The sequence below is a fragment of the Argiope bruennichi genome, chromosome 1 (genome assembly GCF_947563725.1).
Source record: "Argiope bruennichi chromosome 1, qqArgBrue1.1, whole genome shotgun sequence".
Classification (NCBI taxonomy): domain Eukaryota; kingdom Metazoa; phylum Arthropoda; class Arachnida; order Araneae; family Araneidae; genus Argiope; species Argiope bruennichi.
Window position 1 is genome coordinate 76,116,819 of NC_079151.1, and position 18,782 is coordinate 76,135,600.

Sequence of the window (18,782 nt, forward strand, 5' to 3'; positions counted from 1 at the left end):
TTTTCCTTCCGGATTTTTTCTCAGAAGTCCACTTCATACCAAGCTCCTCTCCCTCTCTTCTTCCGAAAAATCTCACCTTTTATCTTTCTCTCAGACTCCACCTTTCCTGTCCACTCCCTGTTACCCAATCACCGTTCAGAACAACCTGAATCGTCTCTGGTCGCCCGTGGGAAATATCCATTGATGATCCACCCTCCACAATGGGAAAAATGAAGGACATCTGGAGTGTTTGACACTCTCACCTTTCGAAGACACGATTTATTTCCCTGGGAAACGCACGTGTGGTTCCTTATCTGGATTAGCACTTAAAAGGAGGGTCTTCCATTTGGCAATCTGGAGGCACTTAACCCTGTGGGAGTTTCGTTGATGAAGAATCGCCCGGAATGTAAATTATCGAGTGTGGGAAAAAGGAATGTCACAGTGGTCAACCAGGGAAGAAGCTGAATCATTACAATACAGATGCTAGATATTTAGCATGATAATATTTATAGTTTGGCATTATGCATATAAATTGCATCATACATTGTTTAAAAAATACTCCAAAACGTTCTATACGGCAAACTGTTAGACAAAGAGCCACTAAATTTGGCACATAGTTACTTACTGAGGGATAAGTACTCACTAAAGAAGTTTTTAAGATTTTGATATTTAATTTTAAAAAAATAAATCAATTTTTTTCGTCTATAATTCCGAAGCATATTAATATATCAAAACTACTTTTACATCATTTTAAAATTAAAAAAAAATTAAATTTTTAGTAATATTTATTTACTATAAATATTTTTTTATTTTAATAAAAAAAATTTTTAACTCTATTTTACGGCGATACTTTAGACTATTTTAGTTACTGGATTTATACTCATTCACTTAACGACAGTATTAAATGAATTTTTTGTATATGAACGTTAAAACTATTGCATAATTAAGAGTAAATGCTTAAAAATAAAATGAGAACAGATGACTTAAGCCTAAAGCACTACGATGTCATAGGTTTTTTTTTTTTGGATCAGAAGTTTGAATTTCATTTTTTTTTAAAAAGATAAATGAGTATTAATATAATTAAGGAAGAAAATACGCACACACGCACACGAACGGATACATTTTTTAAAAATTTATTATATTTAGCTGTTGTGAGTTAATTTGACAATTTTTTACTGAATGAGTATTAATATATTTAAGGAAGGAAATGTGCACACATGCGCACAAAAGGATGCAATTCTTCAACTTATTACATTGAGATGTTACGAGTCTGTTTAGCTTGAAACCTTTCGAACTTCGATTAATGTAGGTGTTTCGCTTATCAAATCCTGAGGATTTCCTTTTATCAGGATAAGAGATAAAAGACGGCTGAAAGAATCCTCCCTTTTTCTTTCTAAAAATCAGTTATGAAACGAGTCGGTCATCTATTGTTCTATGAGTTCATTACTTTGAAACGGATAAGTTGAATTGTTAATAAAACTGATACAAGAAACGAAGTTTCAAAATTTATATTTTGATAATTAGCATGTAAGTAGAAATTTCCAGATGTCTTTTTTAAACGAATTTAGAAGCCTTTAAAATAGCTATTCATTGTTTCGCATTTAAAAGAATGATTTGTGAGGCGTGTTTAAAGAACAGGATTTTTTTTAAACAATACATTTTTTTATTTTTTGAATTTTAGTGACTTTTTCAAATTTGATGCTAAAATGCTTAATGGTGCCATATTTTTGCACAACTTTTCTTTGTTAGGATTAACAATAGACCAATTTGTTAATATACTTATAATTTTTAGAAAAATCTTGAAATTTTTGATAAAATATTAAAAGCCATTATGATTGAATTTTAGAAAAACTGTGAAGCTACCGATAAAATGTTAGTAACCGTTGTGATCAATTTTTAGAAAAATCGTGAAGCTTTCGATAAAATGTTAGTAACTGTTGTGATGGATTTGTAGAAAATTAGGAATTAGGAGAAAAATTAGGAAAATTTTCAAAGAAATATTAAGTCGTGATTTTGTTTCCACGGATTGTATTCGAATTACAATAATATAGTAGCGAATTTTTGATTCTTAATCGAATAATCACGCGTCCAGATACAATTCCACGTCTTTCACTTTAGAAAAGACTAAAAATATTGAGAGTCGTCCTCAAAAGGTTGTATTTGATTTCAAAAAGAAACATTTATGGCTATTATCTTCCTCTAAAAAAAGGAAAAGGTATGAAGTTAAAGAGTATCTAATAAAATTATGTATTATTTGCAAACCATGGGAATATTTTCTACAAAGTTTTCATGAGCGAAACAAAAGTCATATATAGACTTCAAAAACGAAATGGCCATTTTGCGATTTGTATCTTTATCTGATGAAAGAAAAGAAAAATATACCCAGTATATATTACAGCAATTTCTCAATGCTGTACTAAATGACGTTAATTCACAATTCCTTATTTTTCAATTGAGTTTACTTACCACCTGGGAGTAAACCATTTTAATTTAGAACTAACCCTTTGACTAGGGATTTTAACTACAGGCGAGATATACATTTTCAGTTAGTAGATAAAAGATTAGAAGATATATATATCGGTAGATAAAAAAAAAGTTTCGCCAAATGTATATTACAAATTTATAATACAGGGTGTTTATTTAGTCCCGGACCCATTTTGATGTTTAATAACTCATAAAATAATAAAGATAGATTAAAATTAATAACATAAATGGTTAAATAGACTCAAAAAGTTTCATGACCCTTGTCAATGAACTTCCACGTGTGCCCCCTTCGTCGCACGGAGAATATCAAGTCGATAGTCAATTTCACGCCAGGTAACGGCAAGCATATCGGCATCCACAGAGCCTATTGCGGTTGTAATTCTGGCTTTTAGGTCATCAATGTTCGACACTCTCCTCCTGAAAACGTTGGAGGATATTTTTGGTAAATTCTGAAATTTCTCTGTGCTTGCACTATCGATTTCGTTTCTATGAACCACCATAAAATCTGTGCTTTCTCTTGTGGTGTATGCATTCTCCTTAATATCCGCTCCAATAAAACATCACATACAAAAGTACTACATAGAACAAACACATCAAAAGTAAACATAACATTGCAATAGTTGCCAAAAACAAAAGAGAGAAAAATGCAATTAATAAGCAGACGATATTTAGAAAAGTACAGATATTTACACTGGAAAATGAAATTATCTGAAATTAACCACACGCGCAGACGATATTTACAAAAGTAAAAATATTCAAACCTGAAAAGGAAAATATATGAGTTATTCCATCGATAAATGCCATAAGTTTGTTAATATCTTCATTATTTTATGAGTTATTAAACATCAAAATGGGCCCGGGACTTTATGAACACCCTGTATAATCAAATGCAGCATACCTTTCGATGGTTTTTATTATTTTCTACAGCTTCATTGAAAATTGTACATTTTGCAAATTACGCAAGAAATACGAGTTAACAATGAAGGAAAATTTAATATTGTCATAATTGTTTACAACCAGCAGTTTCTCAATGGCTATTTGTAGTTTCTTCTTTCTCTTTTTATAGAATTCGTTTTCACTCGAGTACAGGTACTTCCTGTAAGTACGGCGTGAGAAATGAGTTATTAATGTGTATCGATAAATATGCAAATTGTTTAGTAATTTTATGCGATAATTTCATTGTAATAATGAAATGCGACATATAAATTTGTAGTTTACGAGTGCAAAATTCTTCTTAAAGTTTTTATCTTCCATTGATTCAATGAAAATAATAAATTTTGCAATTTACACGTCAGTTACTTTTACTTCTGCAGGGGTATAGGAAATATAAAATTCAATACAAATTTATTTGAGGTGAAACTTTTGCATCTCTACTACTAATAATAAAGGATGTGATGGCGGCGTTCTGTAGGATGTCCATTTAATTTAGAGTTACAAAGATAGGCCCAAACATACTTTGAAGGGTAGAAATAAGCACTTCAGAATGATGTTTTGAAATTTTAATTAGAATTTTCATTAATTAAAATTGAGAGAATGTTGCTGTTTTCCCACAATAAATCTTGAAAATATTATTGCACAAATTGCTTTATTACACTATTTTATTGTTTTATTAATTATACCAATTTAATTGCTGTGTAATATTTTCCAAAATTCCGTCAATTTCTAAAAGAAAAAAAATCGCAATTTTCATAGATAGTTTTCATTGTTACAATGAAATTCATACCGTTTTCATTGTTTTATCAAATATAAAATAGTATTATTATTATTATTTGGAAAACTAAAGAAGCGACTTTCTTGATTATATGCGCAGTTTGCATAAGCAATAAGAAAGTGAAGTTAAAACACAACGAAGGGCAATGTGCAATTAGAAAATAGACTAATCGCTCAATTATACCTTTAACCATGACTTGACACCATTTGGAAAGTTATATGCGCAATAAGCAGAGCAAGCGTAATAAATAGTGTTAGATAAGATAGTTTTTATTTGATGCCAAAAAGGATTAAATAAAAGAACTATGAATGTATTATAAATAAGAAATTTAACTGATGTTAAACATTACCGACCAGCCAGCTAGTCGTCACAACCAACTACTATATTCAATAACTGCTGCTTTATGAGTCATTCATTGAGTAAGTAATCTCATTACCCAATAATAATAAATTATCTTATTATCATATAATATATTTTTATAAAAGAAAGAATATACCTTTACCAAGTCTTAGTCTTAGAATATTTAACACTTTCATTAAAAAAGAAATGCTCATATAAAAAAAAAAGTTTTTCGTGGTGTACCGGAATCCTGGAGCCTCGTGGAGTCCAGTTTCAACCGATAAAAATACTGCCTGAAGATAGGAAAACTGGATAGGTAATAGGAAAACTGCGACAAAAAAACAATTTTTTTTTTCAAAAGAAAGATATAATACTGCCAGTCTTCTATTTTTTTAAACCTGTGAGCGGCAAGGTTATTGATTATTATTCCTGGAATGATCGATATAAAACACAGTCTACAGTTTTAGTTCAAGTGTAGACCAAGTTAAGAATGTTTTCACTTTTAGAACGAATTATATACACTGTAGTATGGTGATTAAATCTGAATTTCGATTTTGATATTCGATTCTGCCATAAAATCTCCAATATCTACTATATATGTTAGCTTGATAAGATTTAAATCCGATATCGAGGGTCAGTATTTCACCCTCTAATAAAATGCGGAAGTCTAAAAAGTATGGTACAAATTCAGATTTCGCTCGCGTCGCCTAACCGTTGTTAAAATTACGAAGCCAATTATTCCAAATTGTCCTTCCTTTTGCTTCAAAACCAAATGGTAATATAATTTTCCAATGAAAGAAATCCCATTATTTTCCTTTTGTATTTTGAACAAAACATTTTCACACGTACATTTTTTAATGAAAAAAAATTACTTTAAGATATGTATGGGATTTAATTGCTTTTATTTTAAAGCACCGATGGTCTATATCGAAGTATTTCACAGAAGTAGATTAAAAATTATTGTAATTAATATTTTGTTAGATATACCAAATTTTTTCATTGTGTATTTAATGTATTTAACAATGCTTTCTTTGTTAAATAGCCAGATTTTCTTGTATTTTAATTTGGTGTTCTAGATGCAGGCTCAAACTGGGACCTTTAGTTACTTTACTGGTGACATTAATTTTAAAACTTTCTCACATAAGCGATTTATTAATGTTCAAAAGAATTTTGACGAGAAGTTAGAATTATTAAAGCAATATAATTATATTCTGAAGCTAGTTAAAAAAATAGAGGGATTCTGTAGACGCTGATTTTAAAATTATTTGTTTTTAATAGTTTATATTATGCTCTTTCAAAAGAAAAATAATATCATAATTCGGGTCATTTTTCAATCCGGGACATTTGATCCATTTCATATGTATTACTGGCAAAATTTGAGATCAAGTATTATACATAATTTTTAAGAATTTTTTTTTTAGCAAAGTATGAGATGATTAATTTTACCCGTGTTTTCTTGACATTTTATACAACACCTAGTGACGAACCAGCTAACTATGAAATACATTGCCGATTTGTTTGAATATCACTGGAAAGATATGCGATATTTAAAGTTCGATTTGGACTCAGAATTTCACATTTCATTTTACACTGCGTTAGAGAATGTCAACACTCGATGGTTTAGTTACTAAAAGATTCTATCATGTTTTTGAATGATTTTTAATGGCACTCTTTTATTATTTTTTTTGCAAAATAACCTTTGTACTTTAATCATGGTAATAAAAGCCTTACCATGATTTTATTTCCAAAAAGCACTTGCCGTTTCTTTATCCAAAAAACATTTGCCATTTGTTTATCTCAAAAGCATTTACTCTTTATTTAGTCAAAAAACATTTACCATTTGTTTATCCAAAAAGCATTTCCATTCTATAAAATAAAAACCTTAGCATGACCTTTTTGTATTTAAACTAAAAATTCTTGGCTATTCTTTAACCCTTTAAAGGGCCATTCTTTTCTAGTCATATTATGTTAAAATATTTTTAGGCTTGAAATTAGAATAAGAAAAGAGATTCATTTAGCTTATTAGATAAATTTAATTTGATTAATTAATTAATTTGGTTAATTAATAATTAAGTAACAAATCAAGATACATTATTTTGTGTGAGATAAAGAACTGAAGCATCTAAGTTTCTGTCTTTCTCAAAAACTTTGTCAGAACTTAAGCCAACCTACATAATTTCATACAAATATTGATACATTTGGTGGGAAGCATACTTCCCATGGCCCTAGACAGGGTTAAAATATCCAAGTATTACATATTATGCTGAAAGAAAGTATAATATATTCAAATAACTCTTACACCATACTTGATCTGAAAGTGCTTAAGCATTTCGTCATGTCTATGTATTGGTCTCGTCACATTATTTTCAATTCTTGTAAGTATAGGTATTTCTTATTGTATATATGTAAATATATTTTAGCATTTGCACGGCCAAATAGAAGAAACTTTTAAACTTTTAAAACTTTGATTTATTTCACCACGGAAGGCATAATTTACGTACAAAGAATAAGTGGTAAATACGTCAGTCTACATCGCGACACAAGAGTAATTGAGACTGAAATTTTTCTCTTCAGTAGTTTTACTATGAGATTTTAATAGGGATTTCTTTGATCATGCAGTATTAGGAAAAGGAAATTTAGGTATCTTTAGGTATCTTAGGATTTTTATCCATTTGCTCAGAGCGTGAGAACCTACTGAATTCATAAATTTTCTAGAGCGCGTGTTAAAAATAATTAATTATAAATTGGGAATTGGATCAGGGAATAAGAGAACATTTTAGAATGAAGTTCATATGGGTTAAATTAAAATAAAAATTAGGAAATTCATTATGACTTAAATTAGATTAAGCGATACATTACATATGTGGGTTCCGTACCTGTGCAGTATTACATCGTTAGTATTATAATTTTAATACCAAAAGAACACTTCACAGCATTATCAATTTATATTTTCATTCATCACTCGAATAATGTTTTTCATCAAAAAAAAAAAAAAAAGAGAGAGAGAGAGAACGCAAAGATTTGACTCGGTATTCGAATACTCTATGAACTCTTTATTGCGACCCTTCTAACGAAACGTCGTCTGAACCGTGTGTTCTTCCAATCAACAACATTCTGGTAATGATTGAGAATTAAAAAGATAACCGATCTACATGTCCTCCCCCGCCCATTCTCATAACAGTTAACGACCTGTTCCGTTGCTGCTTAATGAGTGGCGATTGTCTTAACGCGTCGCGTCTTTGGAAGCTTGCCAACTGGGCTGCTCTGGGCAGAAGAGATCCTATCTTCCCATAATAGCATAATTGTTTTTGTTCTGCCTCCAAAATAGATGGGCGCCATTTGCCTTATCTTTTCAATTATTTACGGTGATCGGCTAGCTGCATATGAATTTCTATTAATATGCCGTATAAGTCTATTTCGATCTGTTCCATGAGCTGTCAAATGGTACATAATTCAACGTGTATTGGAGGCTATTTGTATTTTTATTAGACGGCTGAAATGAAGAATGGCGCTAAATGTTTAATGAATAAGGTGAGAAATCGAATTTTTTTATTTTTGTTTTCCAAATGTCAAATTCACGCAGTGAATGGATTATTTGTTTCATAATAAATGGCAATATAATGAAATTAGATATACGAATTATAAAATTTTATGTGTTATTTGGTAGAAATTTTAATATCTATTTTTTGACCCAAACATTTTTTATTGTTTATTTCTGTACGAAAAAAAGAAACGCCCAGAATGAAAATTCGGGGGAAAAAAAAGAAAGAAACGCTCGCCGTTACTTCAATGATTCTTCAATTTACATCTTGAATTAACGGAAATATAATTGTTTTTAGTATTAACACCGATAAAAAAGTGAAATAATTCTTAGAATCAAAAACTAGCTTTCAAAACCATATTATAATTCATAAAAAAATAATAACGATTCACTACAAGATTACGTAAAAAATAGAAGCAAGTTTTTCTTTTTACAAACAAAATCAAGGCCGCTACTTTAGAAAGAATTTTATGGCCCATTGTCAGAAAAAGTTCAATCCAAATATTAATATTAATCAAACAACCACAGAAAGCTAAATGTATACACAGCGAAATGTTTTGCATGAATTCCTAAAAATACTTCAAATTGAATAATATTTTATTGACGCATCAATGAATTTAAACATTGAAGTTGTATTTCTGTTTTAAAAAAATCTTTTGTTCCTCTGCCGAATTTCGTTTCTTATTATTTAAGGTTTCCTATATTTTGGCGCGTCTATTGGAATGTATATTGATAGTTAAAGATATTACTTTCTTTTTACTAGCGTTTGCATTATATTTATTAAAGTCCCAAAATTATTGATACTTTTTTTCATTTTACAATTAGAAAAATTAGCTATTCAGTTAACTGGACGACATTTTTTGTTTTGTAAAAATACATTGTATCGAATCAATTAAGAGTATAAAGAATAGTTGAGGTTATTTAGTATTCTGAGTTTTTTTAATGAATGACAATAATTAGAGGTTAATTTTAATTTGTTATTGTGTTTCGAAAAGCATATTGTACATTCAATCTTATTCAGAACAAAAAAATTTTAAATAATGGAAGCAATTTTTTTTATTGAATGGCAATGGTTATGGTTGAGTTAATTGTATCTTATAATTTAAAAATGGCAGTCGTTTGTATCCACACATTACCCATGTACTCATTATTGTAGTTTCGGTTTCTACAAACGTGGTCAAGTCAAAATTCAAGATCTATTTCACAAGTTAAGAATATATCCAGTGTGATTATTACCTTGGTTTTACAATAGCCTGATAACGTACTTTTATGATCATATTTTTTAAAATTTTTATTATGAAAATTAATTATTAAATAAACGATTGTTTGTTTTTGAAAAGCATATTGCGTTTTGAATACAATTTAATTCTATTCAAGTGATCAAAGAATACCATCAGAAAGTATTAAATTCAGCAAATGTAAAACAAAAAAAAAATAATTTAAAAAAAAGTGTTGAAGAATTATTTATGACCGCATAATGCAGAAAGACAGACTCATCTCTTCGGTGAACGATAATTATCATAATTTTCTTTTATATTTATGCTTTACTGCTATCCTTATTTGGGAGTCATCAACAATTTCTGTGAAGTACAAATTTAATAGTTAAATTCATTCACCACCAATAAAATATTCACTTTTAAGTATGGTTGGAAATTCGTGCAAAATATTTTGCTGCATATATGCATTTAGCATTTTGTGGTGTTTTGATTAATACCGTTATTGAGATTAAATTTCTGAAACAATGGACTATAAATTTTTTTCAAGCAATGTTCTTGAGTTTATAAGAAGAAAAACTTGCTTCTATTTTTATGTAATTTTGCAGTGAGTCTTTTTTTTAATGAATTTATAACATCGTTTTGAAAGTCAGGTTTTAATGTATTATCTGTGGTGATAATAAAAAATTTCGTAAATTCAAGACATAAACTGAAAAATCATTGGTTTAATAACACACGTCATTTTATTTTTAAGAGGATCCTTATGATGTAAAAATAAATTTCAGATACTTTTCATTTCCTCTTAATATTTCTAAAAAAAGTATTTAATAATTAATTTAAATGTATCGAAATAATATATTTGTATTTTCTATTTTAATTTGCAGCTCACTTTTAAATTGAATATTTTTTATATTCAGTTCTTACTTTATTCTGTCTTTTAAATTAGCTTTTCTGCAGCGACAGTTTAGAATATTTCAATATTTATTTTAAAATGAAAAAAATATTTTTTGCTTTTACTCTACTAGATATTTTATTTTCTTGTATTTGAAGTATGTAAGAAAATATATCGTGATCGTCAAAAATTCGGTCCGTTATTTCACGTTTCATGTCTATTCATTAAAAGAGCTAAAACAGATTATTTATATCGATTATTTTTAATCTGTTATAATTAATCTATTTTTTTTACCGAATTTGCCTAAAATATAATTTATTGAGCATTTTTTAATTGAAATATTTTTGTGGAGCAATTATATGTCTCCTTATACTTTTTCAAGTAGGCGAATAAAATTGATAGATGGCGCTGTTGCGTCACAAATTTTGTTCTTATTAAACATCTAAATCATATAATTTGCAGAAAAAAGAGGGTTGTCTTTGATATATCATATTTCAACATAGCCCTCAAATCGGCAATTAAATCTATTTCACGGAGTTCTTGAACTCGCAGTTCTTAATCTCGGACATGAATGATGATATGGCTATTGACATGACATTCCAATTACTTATCAAGTTATTGTGCATTATGAAGATGACTAGCAGTTACTTTAAGCAGTAAAATAAATATTAATAAAATTTCGAGAGAGAGAAAGGGAAAAAAATTAAAGAAAAGGCAGAATTTTTTTATTAGGTGATTTTTGGCGTATATATTTGAATGTCTTAAGTCTAATTTTTATGTTTGTTTGCATTGGCCAAATAAAATATTATTAGCTATAAGCTTGGTAGTGTCATTAGAAAAGCTAGAACGCATGAACATGGTAATCAGTCTCTGGTACAATGAAGCAGTATTTGATTCCTCAGATCCGATTACGCATAATTGTTCTGTTGAAAGAAAAATCAGTAGGAGGGGTGAACTGAAACTTTCTTGCATACTTTTTAATAAATATGTCATCCCGTTCCCCTCCCCTCGAATATAAAATTGTGAAGGCCGTGAAAGGCCACGAATGTTCTAATTTCTATATTCGTAGTCCCGCGCATGAGCGTTTTGTTTTTCTTAAAAAAATTGTAGGAAACCAAATGTGCATTTTGGACGGATTTTTTTCCAACAGATTGAAACCAAAACTTATCACAACATCAATTTTAGTATCAAGATTCATAGAGTAAATTTCATTTACCTAAGTTGTTGCATTTCTTAATTATTACGCTTTCATGCATGTAATGTACTTTGAAAGGTTTGATAAAAAATTAAATATTAAAATTCTTCACTAAAAAATGCTAAAATTAAGTGCCAAATTTTATTCTTCTAGCTTTTTGTATTTTATAATTATTGTGTTTACTTACCCTCAGACAGACAGACAAAGGAACTTCCTGTGAATGGATTTCATTCATAATCTAAGAAAAATTTACAATTTTTTTAATAATGACCATATGCCAGATTTCAATCATTTGGTTCAAATCTCCTTTTAATTGTCGTGTCCACATACTGATATTTTTTCTGAAATGTGTTTTGCAGACTAAGGAAGATCTAGAACAGGGATGACGAACCAGTGGCGCACGTGCCATTGATGATGACACGCGACACAATATTTTGGGCACGTCGCCAATCAAAACGGTTTGCATTTTAGTTCAAAATAACAAAGTTCACTCTGAAGTATTACAAACAAACGCGAGTGCACCCATTCCATTTTTTAAAAAACACGTATATTTGCACGGCTGTTAAAAATTCGCTTGCTGAGAAACAAATTGATTTGAAAAGAATTGTTTCAGTAACTGATGGTGCTTCAAATATAATGGCAAAAAAAAAAAAAAAAAAATGTTTTCATTAGTTTATTTCAAACAGACGTAGGGCATTCTATTCTTGAACTCCACTGCATTATTCACCAACAAGCTTTGTGTTCTAAGTGTGTGGTTTAACATCTTTTGATAATATAAAGGCGTTAGTCACAAAAATAGTCAACCTCATATCGTCATAGGCTTTAAATAAGCGAAAGTAATAATAATGGAATAGGTGTGAAGTAAGCGGAAAGACTTTAATTGAGGCTTTATGCATGAAGTCAACTCGGTAAGTCATTAAAAAATGGCTTACTATTGTATAATAATGTTCGCTGGTTGAGCCGCGGGAACGTACTTAAAAGATTTGTTGACTGCTTGGAAGAAATCAGACTGTTTCTGCAAAATGAAGGGGAAATTGAACAATACTCACAATTGTTGGATATTATGTGGCTCTCAAAATGGATGTTTTTACAAATATGCCAACATTCAATTAATTGAAAGTAAAGCTTCAAGGCACAAATAAAACAATTATCGTCATGATGGATCTCATTCGCGTTTCTGACGCTGGACTGCATGTTTTCAGAAACGATATTATAAGAAACTACAAGAACTTCATAAATTTGAAAAAATATATATATCAAAGATTTATATGTACATGAGAAACCAGACGAAGAAGAAGTTATTGAAGAATTTATTTCCGTAATTGATTCTTCAATAAAGGAATTTTCAGCGAGATGGTCTCAGTTCAAAGAATTATCGGAAACGCTCAAGTTTATTATGTACCCTGATGTGACTTCATTTGATAAATTGAATGAGTCCCAATTCTATTAGTTGGAAATTAAAGAATTTGAAATGCAACTGAGTGAATTCCAGTCCATATAGATTCAAAAATTTATTGAAACAAGGAAAAAGTTGGAATTAATTGAAACAAAAGGATTAACAAGCAATATAAGTAAAAATGCCTCTAACGAAATTTTGTAAACATGGAATTCGGTTCCAGACACATTTAACTGTTTTGAGAAGCTGGCTCATGATATTTTAACCATATTTTAATCCACCTATGTCTGCGTGTCATTATTGTCAGAGCTAAGTACCATTAAAGAGTCTCTTAGAAACCGTTTGGCAGATGACACCAATTCAGCATGCATTCTACTAAAAGTAACATCTTACAATCCTAATATAGGTTATTTGTCATCAAATCTGCAAGCACAAAAACCACACTAAAGTTATTTTAATTTGAATGACTCGTATAACTAAAAGCTTTACTTCTATACAGTGCAAAATGTATTTTTTTCGTAGTAAATAAAGAGTTTTGAGTTGTTAGTATTTAGTTTTATTATTATAACAGTAATCACGAGTCAAAATAATTTGACGACACGTCTATACCTCATTAAACATTTCTTTAAAAAAAATGGCTCTTTGATCCACAAAGGTTCGCCACCCCTGATCTAAAACGTGGAAATCGTCCAAAATTTCGACATTGAATTTTTTAAAGTGTATGTTAATTTTGTTTTGTATTCTCAGTATACGAAAAGGTTTTACAAAAATGATTTCAGGAAGTCCTTCAGAATCTTTCCTAAATAGTTTATAACAGTTAAAGAAATTCCCTGCACTAAATATTTATTGAAATAATGAAAGTAGTTTGAATTTCATTGCAACAATTTAACTTATTGATAAAAATTATTCAGAGAAATAATTTAAAAATTGTCTATTATTCTTAATGATACCAATAATTAAATAAGTGGTATCATTAAGAATATATATATGTGTGTGTGTGTGTGTAATGATATTTTAAAACCTAATTTAAACTTAATTAATTTCCTAACTTTCAGTTTTATTTAGCCCATATCAACTTCATTCTAAAATATTCTCGTATTTCCTGATCCCATTCCACTTTTTCTATCTAATTAATGCAACAAAAAGCTCTCTAACAATGCTTTAGTCAGCGATTCCCACGCTCCGAGTGAAGGGATACAAAATTGCTGATCTAAGCAAATTCTAAAAGATACCTGTGTTTCTCTTATCAAAATCGACGCGTGTAGCGAAGTCCCTATCGAAATCTCATTGTATATAAGCACTGTGAAAAATATTTTTCCTCACTTTTTTAAGCTAATTTGCTGTTGTATCGCGCTGTGAATGGACGTGCCTTGTCCGTGCTACTTGTGCCTCCCGGGATGGAAATAAAAGGAAGTTAAAAATTCAAAGTGTCCTCTCTGATTTCGGCCACGACTCTGCTTCAAATATTCAGACGCCATTACGAAAAAAATGTAAAAATCGCGCATCTAAAGAAACAAAACATTCCTAAATTAGTTAAAATTTAAAAAATTCCCCCCAAATTTAAAAACCATCCCACGATGCATATTTGTACTCTCCACTATATTTGTACTAAATTTGATAATTCTAGGTAAACATTATAACGTTAAGTTATAGATTAAAAAAAAAATTTATATTGGAATATAAAACAATTTTTGCTTACTTTGATTTAAAAAAATTTATACATGAATACGTATAATTATTTTTAATATTCATATAGTTACATTACTTATTCATCGAGTTACATTAAAATTTTTCAGCTTCTTCGCAATGAAATATTTAAATGAGATTCAAGTTGTTAAAATGTGGCAAAGCATTCTTGATGCGAAGCGTTCAAGTACCAGCTCTAAGGGAATTGCGGTTTCAACTCAAAATACGAACTCTGACTGGAGAAGTAATAATTCTGTGGTAAAAAAGAAAGTTATCTCTGTTTTTAAAATCTCCCAGCACACGAATTCCGACTCAATTCGAGGAGAAAGAAAAAAAAACATTTTCTTCATGGCCAAGGAATGAATGAGATTTGGTTCAGTGGAGAAGAAACAGTTGCCGAAAGCTCATTGTTCAGCTTTCGTACCACCTGGCTTACGCATCTGCTAATATCCCCTTCCCCGACGTGCCACTAAAAATGCCCGGATGTTCTTTTTTTTTTTTTCTTTTTTCTTTTTTCTTCTCCCGCTCGTTTTCATTTCGCGCACTTTCCGCCTGCAACGGAAGCGTCGTGGAAAAATTGCTCCTGTGAGGCGCGTTTATTATTTTTACTTTTTAAAACAGAGCTTCAATAATCGATAAGTTCGTGTTGTTGCTAAGATGTCTCGCACGATCCTGTAAAGGACCGTCGGAAAAAGGGCCGGGCTTACGGCATATATTATTCACCAAAATGCGTCTGGATATACTGGAACAGGCTACTCGGACTTCCTCGTAAAAATTCGGCGCTGTCCGGATTTGGAATAGTGACGTAGATTCCTGGAAAAGGTAAGAGATTTACGGCGGTTAGTAAAATATTGGAGGAATCGGAGCAGATATGAGTTTTGTTTTTAAAATTTGGAGATTCTTCTCGCAGGCGCGTAACAATATTTAATTTTATATTAATTGCATATATGCAATATTAATATTTTTATATAAATAATTTCTATGTTATTCGACATTTTTTTTTTTGCAATAAATATATAGTGAGGCATTTAAAATCTGAATTAAATTTGAAGTTTAAATTGACTTGAACTTCTGAATTGCAGAGGAAAAAAGTATATTTATTAAGTGAACTAAATAAAATGTTTTTTTTTTTTACAAAATTTTAATATAATTCTTTTAAAAAAAACTTAAATGCAGTTTTTTTTAATAAAAGTAAAATGATAAAAACTTTCAAAAATATGATAGTGATATTTTAAAAGAAACATATGAAAAAATGCGAGGTACAGTTTATTCTTGAATAACGGATGTACATGGATACACCGGTGGATAAGTGGAGATATTGATTAACAGGGAAAGAGGAATAGCTAATTGATGGAAATACATAAAAAATTGTGCGATTTCAGATTATTCTGAGTTAGTGAACGACATAATCGAGGATTGTCATTCTAGGGTAAGTGGAAATGGTAGATAATAGTAAAAGAAAAAACGGAATAACTATTTTTTCGTGTAAAATTCCCTTACATTTATTAAGCTTAAAGTATCGTCTAAATTATACTATATTTCAAAATTAAAATTAAAAAGAAAGCACAAGTCAAGATGTTAAAACCAAGAGGCTAAATCAAAGTGGCCTATTTTAATAATATTGTTTAAAAATTGAAGGAGATTTGAAATTCTAGTCCGAAACGCCGTGTCGATTGGTGTTTATTTTATTTTGAAAATTTATTCTTAGTATATATAACAACAATAAAGTTAACACAAATAATGTGTTTAATATAATCGCAGTATAAGTCAGTGAAAATCCATTTACTTAAAAACATTATTTACAATTTACTTAAAATATTTTTTAAAAAATAATTAAAATTAGAGAAAAAATGCAAGAAAATAAATTTAGTATCTCTGAAAATTTTTTTAATTAAAAAAAATGTATTTGTGTGATAATATACTTCCGCACTTTATAAGAATTTTGAAAACAAAATCAACTTTTCTTAATGAACAATATTGCAGATAGCTAGCTGCCAAATGAGTGTCCATCCTATAAGTATCAACATATTAAGAAAAAACAAATATAGCATTTGAATGAATAAATTGCTTCCGTCCAGGCGATTGTTTTTTTGCTAATATATCAAGTCATTTCATTAATAGCATTACATCCGTATCCTCTTGCATTTCAAGGCTACTTCAATAGCTTTTGGTTCATTCTTGGCTGCCATTAGGTCGTGACTGTTCTTCAAGCATGTACCCATCATTGTTTACAAATTGGATTGTACATCACTTCACAAGTTCACTAGCACTTATTCGTTTAGGGATATTCCAACCGAAACGACCTAATTTTCTGAAATTGCCCTCTTCTGATTTCTGATAACTTAGAACCTAGGTTTGGATACAGAATGTTAATTTTTGATTCAACATCTGAATAAGGGAATGAATCCAAAAACTATTTCCTCAGGGAGGAAAAAAGGACCCCCCCTCCCTATTTCCTATTTTTTAAATTTATTTTTTATAACCATACTTTGAAATGAGTTTCTTTTCAGTAGTATCCTTATAATTTTTTTTAAATATTTTTAGGCTCCTTAATTAAGGAATTAAAAATCAATAGTTCGTTAAATAAGTTATAACTCACTGTCTTGGCTGCCAGTTATAATTTTCTCTGATTTCAACTCCATTTCCAGTCCCGATTATTAGTATTGAGGAAGAAATTTGGATAAAGTATTTAATTTGGAAGATTTGATGTCTTGTCTCAAATTGTAAATATCTTTTACGTTAACAATGGCCATCTATATGATGATAAGACACGGTTTGTGCGTTTTGATTTACTGGCGCTTCTTCAAATGCTGATTCAATTAACTTTTTCAAATGCTGGACCAGACAGCTGTTATCGATTGCATATTCATTTAAATATGTTTTAAATGATAAAATACAATAAGTACTTTATGGCATCTCTTTTCTCTAGTTTAAATTTCTGAATTTTTTTTTTTTGTCGTTTCGTTTTTAATTATGAAATATCCAAAAAAAAAAAAAGTATTTGAGTTTATCAGGTGTAATGTTAAAAAAAATACTTATACGTTTTCATATTTATAGCAAAATATCTGTGCCAGAAAAATCGTTGAATTATTAACCTAGTAATTACAGAAAGCGTAGTGTTATATTTGGAACTATGGTAATCAGTAGTATTTAAAATGAGCTGTTAAAGAATTTAAATTATTAGCTCTACATTCGGCTACAATCTAAACTGCATATCGATTCTGAGTTTTTTTTCAAATGATCTAAATTTGTAAAAGGAGAGATTCTCTAAAACTAAACATATACGTTAACGCTTAGAACTGATAAGAAAAGAAGGGATGTATCTTAGTAACTGCAATCTTTTAAGAGATATCTTAATCATTCATTCATATTATATAGTACTGATTACAACGTCTGAAGTATGTTTGGATCTCTACATTTTTATCATGTGACAATATACCGTTTTGGTTTAAAAAAATTACTGACGTTTTCAAAGATGAGTGGATAACAAAACATGTAACATTTAATCAAATCATGCAATATTTTTTAAGCAAGCGGTGTTTCTGAATGGCTTATCAGAAAATATTTAAATCAAACATCGATGGGTCATCCATTCTACTGTTGCAATAACTTCCTTCGCTATCTTCCAAGCACCGTTACGGTACGTTCACACAAGGCCGACTATTGCCCCGCAATAGCTGTCTATGTCCTGGTATTGTCGTAATGTAAACAGTTGAGATGACGTTGTCGGGCTAGTGACAAAATAGTTGCCCCGATGGAATAACTATCCCATCAGTGTCACGAGATCTTCCTGAGGTAGACATGGCCTTGTATTGTGCAGCAATAGCTGTTCGTTGCTTTAAGGACAGAAGTAGAGATCGGGTTTTATTTCTATCTAATTTTATTTAGATTTTTCCGTATTTTGATAACTGTACACAATACTAAACCTTCATTATAAATTGCAATCTTTCAGAACCAAGCAATTCATATATTGCTTTCCTAAAATATGCTTTCTTTAACCGTCTTTCTGATTCAATTAATCATGTATTTTAATGAATATCATAAATTTAAAGAAGACATTATCTGTAAATTTTTATTATATTAATTGTTGTACATAATTTTCTTCTAATGTCTGAAAAAGTAAATGTTGGATGAAAGGTTTCTTTATGATGCTTTGATATCGCCAAATAAAGTATAACTTGTGGATATTGATAGAGCAATTGTAATCCCTTGGAATGCAATTTGATTTTTTTTTTCGTTTTTTATTACTATCATTGGTTTAGAAGATGTAAAGCCACTCATTTGCGATTCTCCTCGGCCTCCTTATTGTATTTGACTTTAAAAAGTGATAAATACCGAAGCATTT

The 18,782-nt window shown here is 29.7% G+C and overlaps 1 protein-coding gene across 9 annotated transcripts in view; it reads left to right on the top strand.

The window, feature by feature from the left end:
- LOC129976842 (uncharacterized) overlaps positions 1–18,782 on the top strand; it is an 85,397-nt gene that overhangs the window by 34,435 nt on the left and 32,180 nt on the right. The window contains exon 1 of one of the 9 annotated variants that reach the window (XM_056090514.1): positions 1,376–1,506. The exons of 6 other annotated variants lie outside the window; for them this stretch is intronic. Coding sequence is in view for 1 of the 3 variants with exons in the window: in XM_056090511.1 (XP_055946486.1) it covers positions 8,012–8,044 (33 nt within the window). In the remaining 2 variants the exon portion in view is untranslated. Of the gene's footprint in view, positions 1–1,375; positions 1,507–7,945; positions 8,045–14,999; positions 15,260–18,782 lie in introns of those variants that run through there. 2 more of the 9 variants (XM_056090511.1, XM_056090518.1) reach the window with 2 other exon arrangements.